The 22,634-nt window shown below is 39.2% G+C and overlaps 2 protein-coding genes across 2 annotated transcripts; one reads left to right on the top strand and one right to left on the bottom strand.

The window, feature by feature from the left end:
* The first annotated feature begins 7,169 nt into the window (after positions 1-7,169).
* Positions 7,170-15,212, top strand: LOC103716357 (stem-specific protein TSJT1-like). Its single transcript, XM_088714125.2, has 4 exons — positions 7,170-7,502; positions 12,484-12,724; positions 14,545-14,665; positions 14,770-15,212. The coding sequence occupies exons 1-4, from the start codon at positions 7,297-7,299 to the stop codon at positions 14,955-14,957; spliced, it is 756 nt and encodes a 251-aa protein (XP_088570251.1). The 5' UTR covers positions 7,170-7,296; the 3' UTR covers positions 14,958-15,212.
* A 2,847-nt stretch (positions 15,213-18,059) lies between these two features.
* Positions 18,060-22,059, bottom strand: DMC1 (DNA repair (Rad51) family protein). The gene is made up of 14 exons (XM_088714124.2): positions 21,803-22,059; positions 21,610-21,692; positions 21,097-21,188; positions 20,924-20,995; positions 20,770-20,808; positions 20,590-20,647; positions 20,389-20,434; positions 20,273-20,318; positions 20,130-20,191; positions 19,939-20,005; positions 19,743-19,835; positions 19,588-19,656; positions 18,936-19,014; positions 18,060-18,787 (listed from the first exon to the last, which is right to left on the bottom strand). The coding sequence occupies exons 1-14, from the start codon at positions 21,922-21,924 to the stop codon at positions 18,555-18,557; spliced, it is 1,161 nt and encodes a 386-aa protein (XP_088570250.1). The 5' UTR covers positions 21,925-22,059; the 3' UTR covers positions 18,060-18,554.
* Between the last annotated feature and the right edge of the window lie 575 nt (positions 22,060-22,634).

The raw sequence follows: 22,634 nt of genomic DNA, 5'->3' as shown, positions 1-22,634 counted from the left end.
GAGGAAGGAGGAGGGGGAAAAGGAGGAGAAGGCTCGAGGGTGGGTCGGAGTAGATTGATCTCTAGGAGGAGGGATTTTTATTGACTTACTTTGAACGGCTCACCGCCGCGATTGCTGCGGCAGTTGAGCGTAATTAGCAGCTGCTCGTGCGGCCGCGGAGCGGCCACGGAACAGTCGCAGGGCAGCCGCAGAATGCCCATGACACCTCCGCTCCCGTTGTGCTAGGAGAAGCCGGAGAGGATCACGATTGCGATCCTCTGCTCTAGCTCCTTCCAAAAGAGGTCTTGGGCTGAAGTCAGCTGGGGCTGGAGCTCCTTCCAATAACGTTCATTGTATCCCAAGTTTATTCTTAATGAAGATATTCTTGTTATATTTCTATATTTCATATCGATCAACTATAACTAATATGTCCAACTCAGATAAGATTAGGGATATCCCAAGAATGCTTGGGCCTTGACCTAAGACCTCTGAGGTCAAGGAGAGCTCAACAAAGAAACCAGTTAGTCTCATGGAGACACCTTGGACACGTCCGAGGCCTCCATAAGCCATGCTCACTCAGAATTTGATCTAGCGACGAACTCCGAAATCTCATATAATAATAACCCAAGGTTGGCTGGGGATCCTCGCCGATTGTCTGATCGAAAATTAAGCCTAAGAAGAGGCATCAAAAGAAAGAAGTTCGGTACAATAAATTGAACTCAAACAAGATAAACAGTTCAAACCGAATTCAAATACTTAGAGAAATTTCATTTTTCATTACTTGGAGGAGTTTGTACAAAAATCCCAAAATACCGAAGCCAAAACAAGATACAATGACCTCGACAAATCTGAGTGAAAACAAAACAAAAAAGAAAAAAAAACTTCACTCCTCGTCATCGCCATCCTCATCCTCGTCGTCCCCCTCATAGTTGAGGTTGATATGAAGGCTGCTGAAATCCATCTCCAGATAAAGTCGAAGGACTTGATCTTGGCAGTCTTTGAAGCCTTTCGCAAAGGCATCGGTGGCATTCTCAATGGACTCCGCCTTTTATTTATTCGAAGCGAGGAACTCCTCAACTACCCAAATGGCCCTCTTATTAGTCCTACTGGCCATCTCCTTGGCCTCGGCAGCCTCCTGCTTAAATCATCCCTCGACTTCGCCTCGATCTCGGCAACTTTCTACTCGGGAGTTTCCATTTTGTCTCAATGTTCGGGACATGATGCCTAAGCGTCATAACTGCCTCATACATATAATAAACCTCATGCTACAGAAAAGAAATGATCAATATCTAATGTAAAACACTTTGTAAAATATTAGTATAGAAACTTACTCGATCGAGGTAAGTGTCTCATCAATTAAGTCATTGACATGGACAGATCTTACAATACTTTTATTGGCCTGCAGCTAAGTAGCACGAACTATGTCTCTAGCTACCCGAGGAGATGACAAAGCCGAGTTGGAAGCTTAACTGACCACCCTGGGATGTAGAACTTGGAGGCAGCATGACCCGAAGAGCTCGATGTTGAGGACGGAGTTGCGAAGTTGTGCTCTAGTGGCGCTGATGAACTTGGACCAGCTTGGGCTGAGGTAGTAGCATCGGATGATGCTGGACATGCAGTTAGAGTGGCGGTGGATGGCTGGACAAGGACAATCCCTTCTGGAGGAGCCAACTTGATGGGTGACATGATCTTGACCTCGGGGTCAAGCTCCACACTTGCTGTCTGAGGTTCCGGCACCTTGGGAATACAGACCTAGACAATAGAGGCCTCAGCCATGGCCTTGGAAGGACTCAAAGTAGATCCTCTCTTTGTATTCTTCTTCTAAGGAGTCACCCCTAGATGTTGGAGTTGCTCTTTTGCACATAGCTTTTCGAATCAATGCTAGGTCAGTCTTCATAGCTGCAACAACTGCAAGCAAAGGAGAATGTTAGATAATAGAACTTAATGACAAGGTGAAAAGATAAAAAATTTAAGGAATTTTATCTTGAGGGTCGACTGGCCTCAAGCCAACATTGATCAGTGTCTCCTCGAACAATAGTTTTTGCAACGGAGGAAGCTTTGATTTAAGAAGAGTGTTCGAGGATCCCTGATTGTCACCAGACAACTATGGAGATCGTTTCAAAGACCTTGAGGTGTCTTCCACAAGGTCTCAAACCACCATGGTTGCTCAGAAGAAACAATAAAGAATCTCTCTTTCCATCCGTAAATGAAAGAAGTACCTCGGATCAATTGGCGGCCCTTCCAAGAAGAAAAATACCACCAATTATTTTTTCGAGGATGGCTCTTTAAAGTGAAGCATCCTTGGAAGAAAGAAACTAAGGCACAGATGTTAAGAAGAAAATAGAGGGCAAGAAAATCTATGATGACCCGCTAGGAGTTCGAACCAACTAGGTCAAGGTGAGGCTATAGACTCTCATCAACTGGACGATGAAAGGGTGGAGAGGCAAACTAATCCCGGTCCTAATAGTTTCCTCAAACAAACTGAGCCGAGAAGGAGGAAGATTAGTCACCCGATCCTTGGGACCGGCGAGCTGAAAAGTAAACTCGGGAGGAACGAAGTGTTGAGTGTGGAGCAATTCCATCTCTTCTTGTGTGAGGACCGACACCTCATATTCTAGGCCAGAGCGGACTTTGGGCTCAGCCTCACTGAGACGTGAGGAATGCTAAGATCGAGGAGATTGGTCAGACGACCAAGTCTCCGCTGAGACCTCAATCTCAGCCTCTTTCATGGTATAGAAAATAGTAAAGGCAAAAGAGGAAAATAGCAAGAAAGGAAAATTCAAGCAGCCAAAAGCGGAAACCTGCTGGTGATCGTTGGAAGAAACCAGGGCAGATGCCGGAGCCGGGGGGAGAAGAACTTTGTTGGAGAAGCACCTAGGAAAAAGCTTGAGCCGTTGGAGAGGTTTGCAAAAGAAGCAAGGCGTGCAAAATGAAGGACGAGGTTACCCTTATATAGGGGATTCAAGCAACGGTTCGACTCCCTATGCTGATTCAACCATGTGTCAGCTCAGCATATGACATGAGTGATTCATCCGGATTACCACATTAATAGCACCTTGGGAACACTCTGGAATAATGATGTCTTAGGACAACCACGATATGATGGCGCTTCAAAAAAATCAATTGACACATTAAAACTTCCTTCTAGATGTCTTATCCTCGATCAAGATGATGATACAACTTCTGTCAACGGGACTAACATTCAATTCAGCCTCCTAAGTGTGGGACAAGTGATGGAAAAATATTGGACATCTTGACCTCAACTTAGACACCTCCTTGACCTCAGTCTTAATGGAGGTGAACAACTTCGGTGAAAATCGAAGTGCCACTCTGCTCATGCTAATAAATACCAGCAGTTATAGCGACACTGCAGTCAATGCACTATGGGCATAATTGCCGCCATGTGCTACTTTTGTGTGACGGTTTCCACGTTGTTAACATGCAGCCAACCGTTATTTTATAATTAAGACACATCATGCCAAATCAGATAACGGATTGATATTTTATCCTATATAAAGGGATGGCCCGGAGATCCTCAGGTAAGCTCATTTTTTTGAAGGCTCCTCTCTATAAATTTTGTTCCTCCTCACTATTGCTCGACTATTTTGACTTAAGCATTGAAGGATCTCGGTCGGAAACTTTCCGGCAAGTAGACTTCTTGCAGGTTAGATTCGAAGGCAATTGGTTCTTTCTCACCTCCAACCTCACTCAGTTCGGTTCTTACTGACCTCAAAGTGAGCCAAGCAGCATCTCGGCCTCGGTTCAAAATTTAGCGGCAACAAACTAATTTACAATATATTTTTATCTTAAAATTTTTTAAGAATATATCAAAATTGATACCCATAACTAGTAATTTATCTTCAATTTAATTTATTTCTTGAGATATCGATGCCTTGATATTTATACATTGACCAAGATAAAAGGTGCTGTAGGACCATGGGCACCAATCTTTCATGAAAGATTATTGATTGATACAGTAGTTGATCTTCTTTTAGAATCTTGTCATGCTTGAAATTCTGTGATTAATTGCTACTCAAAATTTTACAGCCGTTATGACATCATGATCACCTCTGGAAAGATTATTTTGCTGGTCTAACCTCTTTAGGATAGGGTATACCCGCCTAAAGGCCTTGCATGCCTAGATAAACCACAAAAGAAACAATAGTAGCATTAAAACCACTTGGGTGCACTAAACTAAAACTAAATTATGAAAAGGAAACTAACATCACATTTGGTTCCATGGAATGAGTGCTAGAATGGAATAGGGATTCGAACTCTAGTTCCATTCCAATATTTGCCATTAATAACATAATCATATTTCCTTGGCAATCACGATTCCTTCTTTAGAAGGAACAGTGATTCCATGCATTCCACTCTTACATGAGAGGAATTACCATTTCCATGAAAATAAGAATAAATTATATTTGATAATAAATTAATTAGTAATATTTTTTATATAACATAACAACAAATAACATATTGGATACGATTATGTTATGATTTGATTGCCAATGATTATGATATGAAATAAAATAAATAATTTAAATAATATTTAGCTAAAGTTTAGTTATATTAGAAAGCAGTTAAAATATCAAGTAGCTCGCGTTATAGTAGAATATCAATTATTACTTAAGAGTTTACTATGTGCTAGCAAATGAGCATTATGCAATTACTGAATGTTAAAAACATGAAATAGTAATTATAAATTATTGAATAGTATTAAAAAATGGAAATATATTAAATAGGCATCAAAAATTAATTAAACTAACAAAAATAAAAATAAAAATATAATTAATTATGTTAACTGAATATTATGAATATGTATAAAATAAAAGTAGAGAGTTATAACAAAACTATAACTAATTTAAATTAAACTTAAAAACAAATATGAAATTCAAAATATAAAACTGAAATGAATAATTGAATATAAATAAAATTTAAAATAGTGTATAAAAATATATGAATTAGAAAATAAAAGTGCAAATTATAAGTCACAATAATCAAAAATAGTAAAACAAAGTATATATTAATCAAGATATAAATATGAAGTAAAAAAAACTAATAAAATTAAAAGAATAAAAAGTGAACTATTAAAATTAATGAGAACTATAATATTTAATGCTTTTTGCTTAAACGTTCATCATATATCTATTTATAATAGAATGCCTTTGAAAGAATTATGTTGATTGCTATTATAACATTAGTTATATCCATTATCTAATAATTTTTAAAAACTAGCTTAAAATCGATTATATTCTAATATCAAGTGAATTACAAAAGTTTTTCTGAGATTAAGATTAACTTATACTTAGGTCTAATAATTTGAAAAATCTATGCTTATTTCTCTGAAATTTATTTTTATGCAGCGCTTTAACTTATAACTATATAGAACATTAATTAAACCGTTAATCTTAAATAGGTTCCAAATTTTGCATCATAAAATATTGATAGGATGGCCAAAGGAACCTTAAACATTTCCTAACCCTCTTCCCCTGCCCCTGCCACCCTCCCACCTCGTTGTCGTGCTCTAGGGCCTTCTGAAGGTCGTTGCCGACATCGAGATCTCCTTGAAGCTCACCTCCAAGTCAGCCAATGAGGATGAGGACGACTTCTATTCCGACCTCTACATCATCAAGTGGACGAGCTTGTTCTAGACTAACAAACCCACGGAGTGAGATTTAGGCTAAGATTTGAGTGATCCCTTGGAGACTACAGGCTAGGTAGGCCAACAGACGTGCTTTATGGAGGATATTCCTACGAGAATACTCAAATAGGTTCTGTAAGAATCCATATGGATGTGTGTTTAGTCCTACACTGATTATTTGCTAGGTAGATCTTGAATACTTATACAGGGTCAAGAAATCCAAATAATACCTTCCGGCTAGCTATTTTGGGTAAAGTTCTAGGTTGTTACAAATAGTATTAGAGCGGATCCGTCCATAACCTATGTGGATTAGATGACACTGCAGCACGGATCCATTGCGGCTGATCAGAGGGCGATCGTAGTATTTATTATTAAATTTGAATAGATTTGAATTCTTAGCCTAACAAGAATGTCATGACTTGAACGAGAGAATATATGAGGATCCGTGCGAGTGTGTGTTTAGTCCCATATCGGTTATTCGCTGGGTAGATCTTAAATACTTATATAGGATCAAGAAACTCAAATAATATCTTCCGGCTAGACATTTTGAGTGAGGTCTTGCGCATAGCATGTAGTTTAAAAGAAAAAGATACAATGTTGAGTGGAGCTCGTGAAATCTCAACATTATCAAGGGGGGTGTTAAATACAAGGGATTTCTAAACCGACAGAAGGGAAACATGAAATATTGGCAAAAATACTTGAAGAAGGAAAATGCTTTGGGAATTGGTTGTGTGCAGGAAAAAGTTCCTTGGATCTATTAATACTAGAATCACCTGCATATATCATGCCAACTCCCGTGAAATATACTAATCTGATCCTGCCATTTGACTGAAGAAATTTCTTTTGCGTGCACAAAACGTACACCCATAGCATTTTACCGGTAAGCATCTTGAACCCTGATTAAGAGAGAACACTATTCCATGTTGTGGCTGAGCAAAGCTTGGTTAAACACAAATTAGGGGGAAAACGCAATGATTATGTGATGCATTTAGCTGCCAATTGGATGAAATTAATGATACCCATCACTCCCTAAAGAAATAAGGTAGCAGCGTTATGCCATTAAGAACATGGTATGATCCTTAAAATCTTGACCATTTATATGTTTTTATTCCTTTCTTATTCAGCCAAGGTACTAAATAACTGGGCCGGGGGGGATAATGCATGGATAAGTACCGACGTTTTACACGTTATCCGGAATGGATAAGTCCCGATTTCACCCGTTCTCAAATTTACCAAGCTACCCTCCGATTCCGCGAAAAGAAAGGTTCTGACTTCGCTTCGCTTGTGAGAATCCCAGCCCGCCATTGTACATTCCCCCGCGGTTACTACCTCTGTTGGAACCGCCATAATCCTGTGACTCCGAGGTGACACGTGGATACGTCTAAACGTGTGGTCGAATTTTATGTTTCTCTATCTTAACGGAGCCATCGATTCATCGTGCATTTTCCAAATTTACCCCTATGCATTTGTTCCCCCTCGGAGGAACGAAATCAGTAATTTTGTCCAATAACTGAGAGCATTTCAGAATTCTTGGTCTTTATATTGAACTTCGACCCACCCTCTCTGTCGTAACTCGTAAGAAGAGCGGGGAGTCGAAGGAAGGAGGGAGAGAGGGAGAGAGAGAGATCGAGTGATCGATCTAGTGGTGCATCGGATCAGATCGGACGGAGAACATGCTGGCGATCTTCGATCGGGCGGTGGCGAAGAGCCCGGAGGGGCTGCGGAGCCCGGCGGCGGCAGCGGAGGAGGGTGGCGGAGGGTTGGGCCCTCTAATGGAGCACTTCGAGGCGTTGCACGAGGGACCGGTGACCATAAGACTCGGCTCCTCCGTCGGCGCCATGTCCTTCTCCATCGAGAAGCAGAACCCCTTCCTCCCGAGGTCTAAATCCAATCAATCTTTCGAAATTTATCTGACTATATTTATTTCCTTTGTTCCGTATTGTAGTTTTAATGCGTTACTTTCTTCTTGAGTCTTATTGTTCTTTCTCCAGTACGATCCACGTTTTTGTCATTTTTTTTTAACGTGGAACAACTTGCTTTGAATTTTTATTCCTTTTTTTATTCAGATGCTTTTCTTGAAAGATTAGAATTCTTGTTTCTTAGATTTTGCGTCGTAATTGTTTGATTTGTAAAAGTTCGAGGCTCACTCTGTTAAATGGAGATATCAGATCAAATTTTGAATGTTTCTCTTTGAAAATGATATATGATCCGGATCACCTTCATCGAAGATCTTGAATTCTTTTTTGATTTTTTAATCGATTAATCTGTTATCCTTAATCTTTTGGAATTCTTGGGTGTGAGCCCTCCGGTACATTTTATTTGATTTCGAGTAACCTTGGTTTTTTTCTCGGGACTTGTTTGGGGATCTGAAACGAATGTAAGTTCACTTAAAATGGGGAATGCATGAGAAATTTTAAAAAGAAACATGCCTTAAAATATTTGAAAACGCGGTGTTTTGATGGTTATTGAACTAAATAAGTGGTAAATATTATAAAATTAATCCTATAATGAGGGAGGGAAATAGTAGAAGTAGATTCTTTTTATTTTCTAGTATTTTTACTTTTTTATTTTATTTTGACACAGTTTAATTTCACAAAATGAATACCTTCTGATCCCTTCCCTATCAACTATGTTTTAATGTTTTCCTCATACTGACATTATAAGTTTCGCCATCTTTAATTAGATTACTTTCTAGGAGACGCAACTCCCATGAGATCTTACTGTTTGTGGAACTAATTCATTTTGGTTTTCGCCAACTAGCTAACCAATGAAAAATGGATACAAATTGAAAAGTCGTTTTATATCTTGGTTCAGATTAGGGGTGGCATTCGGGTCAGGTCGGATCAGATATGGATCGGGTTGGATGCAGATCGGGTCAAAAATTTATCAACCCAAATCTGATATGTTTATTAAAGAGGTCAAAATTTCAAATTTGAATCTGATCTGTTTATTAAACAGTTAGCCTGATCCAGCCCACATAACCCATTTATTAAACAGGTTAAACGTGTTAAATGGGTTAGATGGATTTTAAACGGGTTAAATTGATTTAAACAGGTTAAACAGATTAAGCGGATTGGGTTAAACAGGTCAGAAATAGGTTAAACAAGTTTCAAACAGACTAAATAGGTTAAACTGGTCAGGTTATAACCCGACCCAATTATTACATTGGTCAAAATAGGTTAAACGGGTCAAAAGTTTAAATCTGAACCCAATCCATTTAATAAATAAGTTTAGATGGGTTGACCCATTTACGACCTAAATCTGTTTATGTCAAAGCCAAACCTGCTTAAAGCGGGTCATTCGCAGGTCGAGTTAACGAGTCGGGTCATAAATTGCCAACCCTAGTTCAGATATAATTATTCTACTATTAAAAGCAAACTCCCAAGTATTGTGTGAGGCTCTGGTCGGGACTTATCCTTGCACGTGGCATGTACCAGTCGATAAGAAAATAGAAACCATTAGACACCAATTTAACAGTGGGTTTCTTGGTTATAATGCGTGAGCTGACTTGTAGATCCTTGTTCTCAATTTCTTTCTATTAATGGCTACATTTGTTATTAATGGAAGATTTTCCAGATTCTTTTTGAGGTCCACAAAGAGCTATGCTCTAGCATTCCACATCTAGCTGCCTTGCCTTGTGATTGGCAGAGGTGAGTTGGATCTTTTTTTCTTTGTATTTTTTTTGGTAATAAGTTGGATCTTTTGTAGGATCTGTTTATTTTAGAATTTCTTAAATACCCGTTGCAATGCCCCTCTTCACTATCATCCTCACAAGTCCTTGGTGTTTGCTTGCTCATCCCTCGCATGCCTTTATGCCCAAACCCTAGTTGGGGAGCAGACATTCTTTGACCCCATTCAAGGGGTGCAATTGGGGATTTTATTATATTGCGGATCCTTTTTAAGACCTAGTTGGTCTTTGCAAATCATAGGTGAAGCAGTCAGGTATGGGATGTCAAGGCGTGGCTCCTTAGCATCCTTACCTATACAAATATGATTCTTGATCTCACAATAATTTCCTCATTTCTTTATTGTAGGAACCTTTAATATGGTAGTTGGTGTTTCGCCAATTTTTCCATTAGTGGTGTTACTCCTATACATCCTTTAATTCACCAACTTCTCACCTTCTCATGGCAACTATGCTATTTCAGGAAAATAATTCCTTTTCAATTTCTTTTTGTTGTTTAACATTATTATTGTTGTTTCTTGTTTTTTATTTCCTTTTTAAGAAATAATAACTAGAAATTCAGAAGTTCACAAGAATGATAGAAAGAGTTTAAAGACATGTTATGTAATGAGGAAAACTAATCTTGAGTGATAGCCATCATGCCTATCTAAATCTGCTCCTTTTAATGTATGTAGGCTGTGGCCATGGACAATGTCTTGCAAATTGTCCAATTGGTGGTACTAGATCCTAATGTGGAGGAAAAGGACTAACAGGCTCTTAGGCTACTTGAGGCTTTGTCACACTACACATGGTGCATTGATATAGCATGACTAACCTTCAAGCAAACAATTGGTAGAAGTGTTCTATCTTTATAAACTACAAGTGCCTTGGCAGTTTGCTGATTTAGTGGATCAGAGATCATGAGTCATTGGAAGATTGGAAGCTGTCACTTACTTGTGCAATGTTGCATTTTACGTCCAATTTCTTTTAAGGTCGTGTTTAAACATCATAGACCTAGGGTATGACAAGGGCACTCAAAACACCTATAAGCTGTTATCGGTGATGAATCTTCTTATTACTTAGTATTAGTATTAATTATGAGTTGCTATACAAAAAGAAACATGCATACAGTTATGTTGGCTCTTGTACTTGCCCTTCTTGTTGGCCCTATGTGAGTGTAGGCCAACTTTGATTGGTTTCTCACTGATTGCATAAGCTTAAAATGTGTAATCAACAGTGTAGATTCTCTTACCTGTCAGTATTTAAGGTTTCATGATAGGTTCATCTCTTACATAAATTTTCCTTGGTAAAACATCTGATGCAGAACATGAAAATGATTACTTCTGATTAACAGCCAGTCATGAAATGTTTGCAAATTTTGGTGAATCGTGTGTTGATCCATGAATTCAACCATAAATGCATTATGTCTAGTTTACTTGTTTTAGTATATAAAAGGCCTTGAGGTGCCAAGGCATGAAGCACATTGTTACTTCCAGATAGCTGATTCCAAGAATTTTAACCCAGTTAGTGTCCCATATTGGTTTATGGCATTGTTTAACTCAAGACATCTTGCATATGGTTTGAGTCGTGCTGCAGCTGTGTTGTTTTTAGGCAGACTTTTTTTTTGTCAGAGTAAAATTAATACTTTGTGTGAGAGGAGGTATTATTTATTTTTCTTGAAGCGGTTCTCTGCCAGCCTTAACTGCCTTAGTTATTTTCTACATAAGCAGATTTGATTCTGCCATCCATGACTGGGTTTAACTTGCGAGTCCATGCTAGGAATGGTTAGCTTTCTTGATTCTAGGGTTTGTTCTATTTGTAGCAGTGCATGAAGGAAAATTTCTTTGACATGTTTCAGTCCATATGGTTTCCTTTTCATTGGATTTTCTTTTTCTCAAAAAGGATCTAGCCATTAACTAGTATAGGAATTATAATTCCGTAATAAATTACAAAACATTTTTCTGTCGATTTCTAAATGAGTATTTTTATCTTTATGCTTGACTTGATAATGAATTTTAAGAAATATGTTGCTTTGAGCAGCATGATGGAATAGCTAATCATGTCCATTATCATCAGCCAGACTTTTGTAGCTCCATTAGAGAGCACAATTAATTTGATAATTCCATATGAAAGGACTGAGCAGATTCAAACAGATGCACATCATCTTTGTGTAATTTTTTCCCAGGGGAATGGGAAGTGGAAAGAAGATAAGCAAACAGCACAGCCAAGTAGGCATTAGTGTGCTTGCACTCATGCTCCTTTGCTATGCTTGCTTCCTAGCTAGACCTCACAGAGCACACTGTGCAGTAAGGCATTAACGCGAAAGACTCATTCTGGTTTGCTGTGCTTGCTTGCTAGCTAGAATGTGCAGAACACAAAGCGCATACAACATGGCTTTTTCAGTGATGTACTTACTGAAATTTTACCTTGAATGGGACATTTCTTCCCTCTCCCTTTCCTTCTTAATTGGATTAAATTTTGTCCTCTACTCATTTAGCAGATAAGCCAAATGAGGAATTGAACCTTTTTCCTTCATCTTTTGCACATCTCTACTATATATAAGTAGGTGTCCCTGATATGGGGTCATGCATCTTTACTCCACTTTCATTTCCAACCTTGCCCCCATGCTTCTTTGACTTCAGAACTTTTGTTTTTGCCTCTTCTATTGCATGGCCCCCAAACAAGTCTCCCTTCATTTTCTCATCTAAATGATGTGCAAAGCATGTTGCAGACACTAGTTTATGCTAATCTAAAGGTTCCCATGCAAAAGTTGTGTCTGTCAAGTCTCTTTTTTCGTGCTTTCCCTTTTTGTATTACAAAATGTAATTTTTGCTAATGGTTTTGTGAGTGGCTTTGATGGTGATGATGCTACTGTATCTGTTGATATCATTTCATTAAATATTATTGCCTGGTTGTTTTGTAATTTGCAAATTGCTTCCTTTGATACCTGCCAGAAGTGGTTCTTCTCGTGTTTGCAGATGCTATTTGGTGAAAACCCAAATTCATCCTCTGTTTAATCCTTTCTCTTTTTTTTTTTTTTTTTCTTTTTGAAGTTCAGTATTAGTTTGTTTTCCTGTGTTTGATACTTGCAGTCTCTTCTTCATGTATAAGTTATGTTTCCTGCTTTTGTCCATCATCTCTATGATAATATAGTGATCTCTTCAATGACTTATTTCATTAATTAATGTGTTTGCAGATTGTTTTGTGTTAAGAGTGAAATATTTTGCTTGTTCCAAGGACATATTGAGAACATTACTCTTTTGAAGCAACAGTATGGACTGGGTAAGACTGCCGATGAAGCAATCATTGTAATAGAAGCCTATAGAACATTAAGAGACAGAGGACCTTTCCCTGCAAGCCAGGTTGTGAGAGATCTCCATGGGAAATTTGCATTTGTTCTGTTTGATGTCCCATCAAAATCCACTTTCATAGCCACTGTGAGTATCTCCAATTAGCTCTCTCCTTTTTTGCTATCTCTTCTGTTTTCTTGGAAAGATGAGTTACTTGAATTCAAGATAACTGTAGACAATGGGGTGGAATTGGTTTACCATATCAAGGTACTTCTATGTTTTATAGAATTGCATAGAATTTTGAGGAAGGTGGCTAATAGAGGGCATAATAAGTGCAAGGTTGACTGGTTTGGTAGCTTTCCATTTTCATGAAGTTCAGTCCTTGGCCGATGGGCATCAATTTCATCCGTAAGGACCATAACTTGTAGTGCCCTAAATGGAACTTTTGATCCTCCTCTTTTCTTGAATTGGTTCACAGAGGTCTTCACCAACAAATTAGAAAGTAAAAGAAATGTAAGTTTTCCGTTTCATTATTGCAGTGAACTCATTCCATGAACTTCCACATTTGACAACAGGACCCTGTTATGTATCTAATCCATGGATATACGGTGATTTAGTTGCATGCATTTGCCTTATTTCCTTTTATTTCCACCTACTATTTTTAGTTTTATGTCAGGTAATATATAAGTGCGATGGTTTAATACTATTCTGACACCTCTGTTGTGTCCCACTTTGTCAAGTTGTTTAGAAGTTGAGAGTGTTTCTTATAACTGGTGAGTTGCTTGGAAAAAGCTTCGGTTGATCAAAGTTTTCCTTTTACTAATATTGAATGGTCATGTTGAAACTTTAAAAATGGGATGAAGATTCTTGTTCCATCTATCATTAACATTTATTCTTAAATTTTAAGTTCAAACTTTTAATTGGCCCTGCTATTGCAAATGTCATAAGTTTCAAGCAAGCAGCATCAATTCTGTATGAGTTATCATTGCTTCCTAGTGATGCAGAGATATGCATGCAATTTTGCTTATCCTAAATCAGAATTAGGGCTAGGATGCAGATAGAAGCTATGGATTGATGCACCAGTGTGTCCAGGTCATGGTGATTATGTGAATTTGTTTCATTTAAAAAATTTATGCCTATACATGTGTATATGCAGTCTAATTTTCTGTAATGAGAAATGAATACTTAAAGAAATGTTGAGCCATCGGTTGAGATATGCTGGTAAGGAGGCTCATTTAAAATTTTGAATGGAACTAGCAAATATTTCTTTCAATTATCTGATACATGAGCTGATGATACATGGCATTATTGTTATCAAACAACTGTCTTGTCATTTCCTTGCCTAAAAATGCTTGCAACTAAATTTCTTTCTTTTTGTGTATTTTCTTCAAATGTAATATGAAGAACTTGTCCATACTTAATATAAACTAATCATATTGGTTACATACCCATATACATGAACATATGTGAATATAGATGCATCAGTTACATATTATACATGCATATCAATGTAATCTTTATTATGTATATCCCTTTACTATATATCTGCAAATCTGTTCACCATGCAAAACACTTATGTCCAAAGTCAATAGAATGGTCATATACTTTAGCATACACATCCTTATCTAGTTTTATGCGGTTTCTTACATCAGAAACATTAGAATGGTCATATACTTTAGCATACACATCCTTATCTAGTTTTATGCGGTTTGATACATCAGAAACATTCATATTAAACACTATTGAATATATATCAGTCCAATCTTTCGATTTCTTGAATCTACTTGGGGTTTTGAATGTTGAGAAAAAGATTATTGAAGTATAGTATAAATTTCATTCATATGCAATGAGATTAGGTGCATGTATCAGTCTGACGAGTTATATAAACATTTGAGAATTGTCTTATGAACTCTTTCTTCTTCCTGCAAAAAAGTAAGCAGCATCTCATAATTCTCTTTCCAATTCAGGATGCTGATGGGAGTGTGCCTTTCTTTTGGGGAGCTGATTCTGAAGATCACCTTGTACTGTCTGACGATGTGGAGGTTGTCAAGAAAGGCTGTGGGAACTCATATGCTCCATTTCCGAAGGGTAATGCACAAAGCATAGCTTCTTGATCCTCTTAATTTTACATGATGTAAACATTCTTTTGGCTTTTCTAGTGTATCCTTATTCTTGTTCAATGCCTTGACCAGGTTGCTTCTTCACGACATCTGGGGGATTGCAGAGCTTCGAGCATCCTATGAATGAGGTGAAGGCAATGCCAAGGGTTGACAGCCAAGGTCAACTCTGTGGGGTAACTTTCGAAGTTGATGTTGAAGCTAAGAAGGAGACTGGAATGCCGAGGGTTGGCAGTGCTGCAAATTGGTCTTCTCACTATTAATTCTGCGAACATCATAAAGCAGGGCCTTCTATCTTTTCATTTTAAACCTTCAGTACATTGACCCATTTTTTAGACATTTCTCTCCTGTCTCAACTTGCTGACCCCGTATCCTTTACAAATTGCTTATGCTTAACACAGAAGACTTCTTATTGCATGAAAACTGTCATGGTGTGGACTTGTGGATCCTTGCGAGCTTATGCACTTGTAGTTGCCTAAGAGATCCATGTGGGAAATAAAATTTCATCATTACCTGTTTGTATCGCTGGTACATTGTTGATACATCATCACCCGCAGGCTGCAGCCATGGACTGTCCTTTGTATTGGTATTGATAGGATCAGTATTTTTATTCAGCATGTTTCCAAGGGTAAGCTAGTACTCAGTAATCAGTATCAAATTATCAGACAGTTCTGGAAATGTACATCTCTATATTATCAAGGCAGGACGGCAGGTAAGAGGAAAGTTGCATGCTCAAAATCCAGCAGGGAGACTGGACAAAACAGCATTTCTGTGGGTTACAACAACTGAGCTTACGACTTATTAACGTCAGCTGCTGGAGCGGGCTCCTCTAGTCGGACTTATAGAGCTAGATTCATGACTTTGCGGATGCTTAGTTGATAAGTGGTGTAACGTGCTGGCTATTGTAGAATGTTGTTTTGACAGGAACGTAAGGCTCAACAGGACCTGCTAATGGTAATGTTACCACAATCATGGATTTTATTTGTTAGTAAGAACCAGAGATTAAAGTAGTTCCAAGAACACCATATCGTTTGCAAGGTGTGAACAGTTAGCAGTTTCATGGATTTTAAGGTGCCAACCCCAAATGCTGGTAGAATTCTAGGCCATCGCACATCGGGCATGCAGATGCGGGGCCTCGCCTTACTGGGCCGGGCCAATGCCGAGCCGACGCCAAGGGAGGGGCCGAAAGGCCTCTTCCCATTTAGAGCAGAGTAGACCCCTATTCAACCACGTGGAGGAGGAAGAGTCCTCCACCGTGGGCACCGCCGGAGGCTAGGGCCACTTCAATCGAGCCTATTCGCCGCAAAGTAAGGACCTTGAGCTTATCCCCTCACCCTTAAGCTGATCCTTTTCGAAAAACTCACCTATAAATCTTCCTTCTCTCAGCGATGGGCCCACCTCTGAGCTCCATCGAGCACCTCTCCTCCTCCTCCTTCCACTTCTCCGGTGATCGGGGTGCCGCTGCCGAAGACCCTTTCTCTTTCCTCTAGACCACTAATGGCTCTATTTTTCTCCTTCTCCCTTGTATTGAGCACTGTTGCCGTCGCTAGCTCGTCAGACCAAACTCCTCAGTTGAGATTCTACGTCGTCGACCACCGGTAAGCTCTCTTCCCCTGTTGCTCTGGTCAAGCCAATTGAGTGGTTTCCTTCCCCTGTTGCGGCCAAACCAAGAATGATCTTGGTCTTTTTTTCTCTCCGGCCGTCCCCTGCTGTCGACGGCGGGTCATCGACCACCCAAGCTCGGCTACCGCCGGACCTTTTTTGTCGGCCCCTTCCTTCTTCTCTTCCCTCTTCATTCTTCTTCTTCTTATATATTCTATTTTTCTTCCCATTTTTTTCCAATTTGTAATTAATTAAAAAAGGAAAAAAATCCTTCTCTCTACTTGACTCATGGACTAGATATATTGATGATCCCGGATGGCCCTTGCCATTGACAAACCAAATCCAGATCCCTAACTGAACCCGAGTTGAGATTCTTTCTCCTCTCCTTCTTTCTCTCTCTAGACAAGCTTAGGGATCCGAGTGTAAGTCTTGTTTTTCTTGTTGCTCGAATCCAAGTTGACCCACTTTGGAGATCCTAAACCGTTCCGGTACTCGGACGGTGGACTGGCCCATTACTTCAACCCTAGTTAGATTTGACCACTTTTGATCTTCATTTGATTTATTGAATCCACTTTGCTCAGACCAACCGAGGCAATCGAGCACTGTCACCTGACCGACCTGATTTGAAGGCATGAGGTCATTCTCCACTAATGTTTGATTTTGATTTCGCTTGACTTCTGAAATGATGATGAAATTTATAATGTTTTAATTATATTAAAATATGCACACCTAGCTCGTCTAACTGAAATAGAATTTTTGAAACGAGAAGAGGTAAGTAACCTAATACTTCAATATGTGTTTTCCGAATTTTTGGTAAAGTGATAATTATTTGATTAAAATAATTATGATATCTATTTTGAACTTAGTTAAATGGGTCAAGCATGTTAATATTATGATCATTTTAAAATATGTTATATGCTATGTTATGAAATCTGAAAAATGTGATCGAGCAAATCATGAAAAATCTGTTTTATAAGTATGCATTCTAAACACAGCTATGATTTGATTTGGCCCCGTAAATAGCATTTATTTGTTGGCTATGTCGACTCGTAATTTATAAGAAACTGATTTCAACACTGCATCACCGGTGATAAAAATAGTGGTATTTAGGATATTGTGCCATCGATAGTTAATAATAGTAGTTTTTAGCATTTTGTGCATTTTGATCCATACCACCGGGTTACGTGACCATAGCCTATTTTTTATTTTTAATTTATGATAATTAGTTTATAGTGTTTCTTGTAAAAACTATAGTATATTTTTTTAAAAAAGATATGCATTATTTGAGAAATGATTTCTTTTTCAGTCGATATTTTATGCTTTTAACGAATTATTTGGCATACTTTAACTCCACTTTAGGGCATTGTATTGCTTATTGGGCTAGCATAGTTTATTATTATGTTATCTCTATTTTTCAGATCCATATGCATGATTGCTCGGAACTTGAGTATCCTAAATTTTTTGAAGATGTTTTCAGTCATTGGAGTTTTAGTCGGCCTAGTTAGAATAGTTCATTTGATTTATATTAGCAGTTAGCAATTGTTGACTTATATCACTTTGGAACTGTTGTAAGAACTATTTGAAAAAGTTAATTAAATAAATTTTTAAAAATTATTATTGCTTTGATATAACCTGTAGCCTTGAATGCTCGTATGATCCGCTATAGAGATATGTGGCATCTATTACGCTCTGAGTTTAAAGCATGATAGCAAATGATCACAGCTCTGGTGCTAGACCATATCAGACCACTAAAGAGACGAAAAGAGAAAAATAGAGTGTTACATCCGCTTCACATTACTGAATCATATAGTTTCAAGCTGCTGCCTGTAAAATGGCAACAGAAAAATTCTGTAATTTCAAGCAAAAACAAAGTATGTTGCCAGCTGCTTCCCAGATAAAATTTTTGTTGTACTAGAACTTCAAAAGAAAAATAACAACTTTCCTACTATTCTTAATAAATCCATTTCTAAGGCTAGCGAGGAATGAAAACGGCTTCCAGCTTCAATCCTTCGCATCCATGATGCCAACTGGAGGCTAGCGAGGAATGAAAACTTCTTCCAGCTTCAATCCTTCGCATCCGTGATGCCACCTGGAGTTATCTGGAAAACGTGCTCTCTCTTTGTAAAGGTCATCAACTTTCCAGAAATCTTGCATGCAAATCATTAGCAGTTCAAAGCGTGAATGCCGAATGCGAAATTTAACCATTCTCCTTGTATCTAACCTCACCAAGAAGGTAGTTTTTCTATTCCTATATAAAGCTAGAGAAGAAAAGCCTGGGAGTAAAGAGGTAAGTAGTGACTGCGAAGGTAAGGGGAAAAGGATATGGCTTCGGCCTCGGGGAGGTTGGGGGCGTCGAAGATCTTGCACACGCGCTGCTCGCCCTTCCCTTTCCTCAGCATCAGCCGGATGGTGGAGGCGTGCGCCAGTACGTGCCCTCCTGCCGGTTTCTTTGGATCCGAAATGAACATCCCTCCCCCTGGATCCGCAATCACTGCCAAAATATTGGCGACAAAAACATAATGCTCCTCTACTACATACTGGAATCCACTAATGCTTCAAATAGCGACGCATTAAGATTTAAGATTTCATCCTGATAGCTTAGTATTAGGAATAAGTGATAACATAATCGGAATTTTTACCTTGGTTGGTCATGTAAACTGCCACATTGAATTCCTCGGCTATCTTTATCAGTCGAGAGAGCATCTGCGCCAACTTTTGCTGCATAGGTCAGAGAAATGGCACGTGTTAGACGACGACGCAACCCATTGTAATAGGGAACTATTTGCGTTGCAGGACAACAGCTTAGTCCGCTTCTTTCTTTTATGCACGTCCATTTAAGCTATAACGATGTCAAAATAACCACAGGGACAATATAGAAGGTTTAAATTTGCCACAGCAATAAACCATGCATCCTAAGAAACATCAAAGACCTAGAGTTATATTTGATTCACATTCGGAATCAAAATTAGAATCAAAATAGATCAGAATGGAAATCTGAATGGTATTCTACGACATATTTGATTCATAACTGAAATCAAAATCGAAATAGTAATAGAATTTGAATACTAGGAATGAATAAGAATTGAATTTTGGAGAATTAGAGTATTTTCATTCTTTCTAAAATTGAAATGACAATGAGACTCTCTCCAACCAAACAGTTAAGAGTGGAGTCATATATTTATTCTAAAGTCCACCTCCACCCAACCAATCATGCTCTAGATTCATATGGCAAGTGAAAAGTTCATCATCATCATGAATTCTATCTATAATCCAAGGCCGAGACATATATACCTGGCGCTCTGCAAGCTCTCCTCTTCCGGAGAAGTCCACGCGGAACAAGGCGATCACCGAATCCACGATCTGCAAGCAATCAAGAGCACAAATAAGAGTAAGACCAGGTCCCGCTCAACACTATATATACAAACTTGGAAAACAAGATAACGAACCAGAAGGCGGAAGGGCTCTTCGGACATTTTGGCAGCCAGGCCGAGCAGCAAGTTGTATTGATGCTCGTATGTGTAGGCACGCGCGTATATAATCTAATCTCAATACACGAAAGACAAGTATCGTTGTGGACCATTGGCCAAAAGAACGCGAATAAATTAGTTTTCAAAAAATAGGATCGAAAGATTTGGGCCTTACGTTGTCGAGAACAGCTCCGGCATCCATCCCGAACCTCTCCGCTATCGGCACTATCCGGTCCGGTCGGCTGGCCTTCCGATAAGGTCCAGCACGAACATCAAAGGTCCTCATCGTAATAAATGCTAGCCTACCATAACTTAGTGCATCCATGCACAATTTATTTTAACAAGAATAAAAATTATAAAGGATACAATGTTCCCTCGGTATCAATGTAGGCGACCTTTCCGTTCCCGCCATGCATGTGGATCGGGAGCTAGAAACGAAATAATTTCATCATATTTTTATCTATTTCTGATCCAATAAATCCTAGTTCTTAGCAATCTAGGCTGCGGACCTGTGTCGAGACGCAGAGGGTATGAGCCAGCTGGGTCTTTCCTGATCTGTTGATTGGTGATCAACGGTCAGGATAAGAAAATTATATTTTTTTAAAAAAAGAGATAGATATCTAACCGGAATTCTCCGAATGCCTCCGTGATCGAAAGCGTCTCGATTCCACCTTCACAAAGAGGTTAGAATTTAATTTTACTAGTGGAGGGTTCTGATTAAATTTCACGGATGATCTAACGGCAGAAACCGCCCGATCAAGAGGATACTTAAATGATTCTACGTCTGGTATTTTTGAAATTGAAAAAAGAAAGTTCGTTATGTTACCGCCAAGGAGTTCGTCAAGGGCTTGGCTCCCCGTCGTGATTCGAATCACCGACTTCCGCTGGGCATAATCAAAATCTCAGCCGCCAAAACATTAGATCAGAGCAAGGAGATGTGATCCAACGGGTCAGATCGTTGAACTCAACCTACTCGGGGCACGTCAGTTTACACAACAGAGCTTACCCGGAGGAGGAGATCGCTTCCAGTCACGTAACCCATGTTCTGCGAACCAAATCGGAGAGAAGAAAGAGGAAAAAGCTTAAGCTTAGCGAACAAAGGAATCACAGACCGGCGTAAGTTAGAAAGAAGGGTTCCTAAGAAGGAAGGGAGCCCTCACCACGACCTTCTCCGCAGCCTCGCAGATCTTATCGACCTTCGCTTCGGACAAACCCTTAATCCCTGTCAAGCTCTGGGAAGAGACCAAAACCAAAAGAAATTAGGATCAAACCCTAGAAAATTTGAAGGATCTCTCTTCGGATCCGAAGCAGTAGAACGGTGGAAGACGAGAACCTTCTTCGTGTGCATCATGAGGCCGTTGCAGGTGTAGATCCCCGCGTCCTGGAGCTTCTTGATGTCTCCCGCATTGATCCCCTGGGAGATCACTGCGGATATCGCAGCGATCGCGAATGCGAACGGTCATTTTGAATAAATTGTAGTAAAGTTCGCCAGAATAGGTACAAAATCGAAGGAAAAACGAAATCAGATCAGAGGATCGGCGATCAAAGATCAGATCCACCTAAAATCTTCTCGGATTTCCGAAGATTGGATCAAAACGAGATCAAAAGACAGCAGAGCGAAGCCAAGTCAAATATAACTAAATTTCTAGGAAAATATGATCCAAAATGCAATACTAATGAAATGCTAGTGCAGAGATATCTGAACTCTTCTCGGATCTCAGAAAACCGGATCAATAAACCGAAAATATCCATCCGTATTTATACAACAATAGAGTCATCATGGAAAAATTAACGAAAAAACCAAAGTAGATCCAGAAAAGCCAAAATGAGATGATATAGATCTCACGTTTGTCGATGGATTCGAAGCAATCGTATTCCTCCTCGGCTTCTTCTCGGTCCAGCAGCTGGAGCTGGCCGTGCTCTTCGAATCTGAATGCCATCGAAACAAAGAGATCAACGAACGCGTTACGGCGTTACCTTCGGAGAGATCTCTGGTGAAGAAGAAGAGCAAGGGGGAGAGGAGATGGAGCTCAGCTCACTTGACGTCTATCATCTTCTCGGCGTTTAGAGCTCGAGTGAAACTGGAGCAGGCGCGCACTGAGAGATTTTTTGAATTCGGGACCCGAGGTCTCGGTATACATAGGGCCGGATCCGATGGCATGCATGCAAATGGGTTTTAAATTTTTTGAGATCCGGGCCGGCATCCCGGTGCCGGTTTAGACCTAACCGCCGCCGGTACAGCAAACTCAGTTGCCGACTGCAAACTGGTGACTCGGCGGGCTATATGATACCGGTTTACATTGTTCCTTGATGTGGGCCAAGCCCAGAAACTTGGATGCTCTCAAGAAGTGGGCGAATTGGAGTTTATCCCCATAACCCCACGCTTAGCAACCAATATAATATACAAATAGTGATTTTTGAAAGATAAATATAAATAAATTATAGTTGTGAATATATGCATATATAATTTTTTTTATAAAAAAGAAAAAAAAAGTAGTGGAGAATAGCTTTCTTAAAGAAATACTTGGAAGTGTGTATCGGGAGGCAAACATAGCAGTAGATTGAGTCGCCTCCTTCGCCGCTCACCACTCGGAAGAGGTCTTTTGGACTTGTTTTGTAGCCGCCCCCTCATCATTATGCCATCTTCTTTCCATCGACTCTGTTGGCTGCACTATTTTGGAGCAGTGTAAGCAACCGTTGTACCAAAAAAAAAAAAAAAAATTGAGGGTAGGGGATGTAAATCGGCCGAGCAAAGTTTCGTTTTGGAGTTGTCCTCTCTTCTTCACATGATGTAGAAGTAATAATTTAACAGCCTAAGCAAGAAACAATTACATTGGTACAATGTGCACTATCATGTGCTTTGTTACCAAT

Source organism: Phoenix dactylifera, chromosome 18 (genome assembly GCF_051530095.1).
Source record: "Phoenix dactylifera cultivar Ajwa chromosome 18, Ajwa_hap1_PhDact_Kaust_v1.1, whole genome shotgun sequence".
NCBI classification, from domain to species: Eukaryota; Viridiplantae; Streptophyta; class Magnoliopsida; order Arecales; family Arecaceae; genus Phoenix; species Phoenix dactylifera.
This window is presented reverse-complemented; position numbering and strand designations above follow the sequence as displayed.

Coding starts and splice junctions, on each gene's coding strand:
- LOC103716357 (XM_088714125.2), top strand. CDS start 7,297: ATGCTGGCGATCTTCGATCGGGCGGTGGCGAAGAGCCCGGAGGGGCTG. Junction 7,503..12,483: donor CAGAACCCCTTCCTCCCGAG/GTCTAAATCCAA, acceptor ATGTGTTTGCAG/ATTGTTTTGTGTTAAGAGTG. Junction 12,725..14,544: donor AATCCACTTTCATAGCCACT/GTGAGTATCTCC, acceptor TTTCCAATTCAG/GATGCTGATGGGAGTGTGCC.
- DMC1 (XM_088714124.2), bottom strand. CDS start 21,924: ATGCCATCGGATCCGGCCCTATGTATACCGAGACCTCGGGTCCCGAAT. Junction 20,809..20,923: donor AGGCTGCGGAGAAGGTCGTG/GTGAGGGCTCCC, acceptor TTTGGTTCGCAG/AACATGGGTTACGTGACTGG. Junction 19,657..19,742: donor AAGAGCCCTTCCGCCTTCTG/GTTCGTTATCTT, acceptor GATTGCTTGCAG/ATCGTGGATTCGGTGATCGC.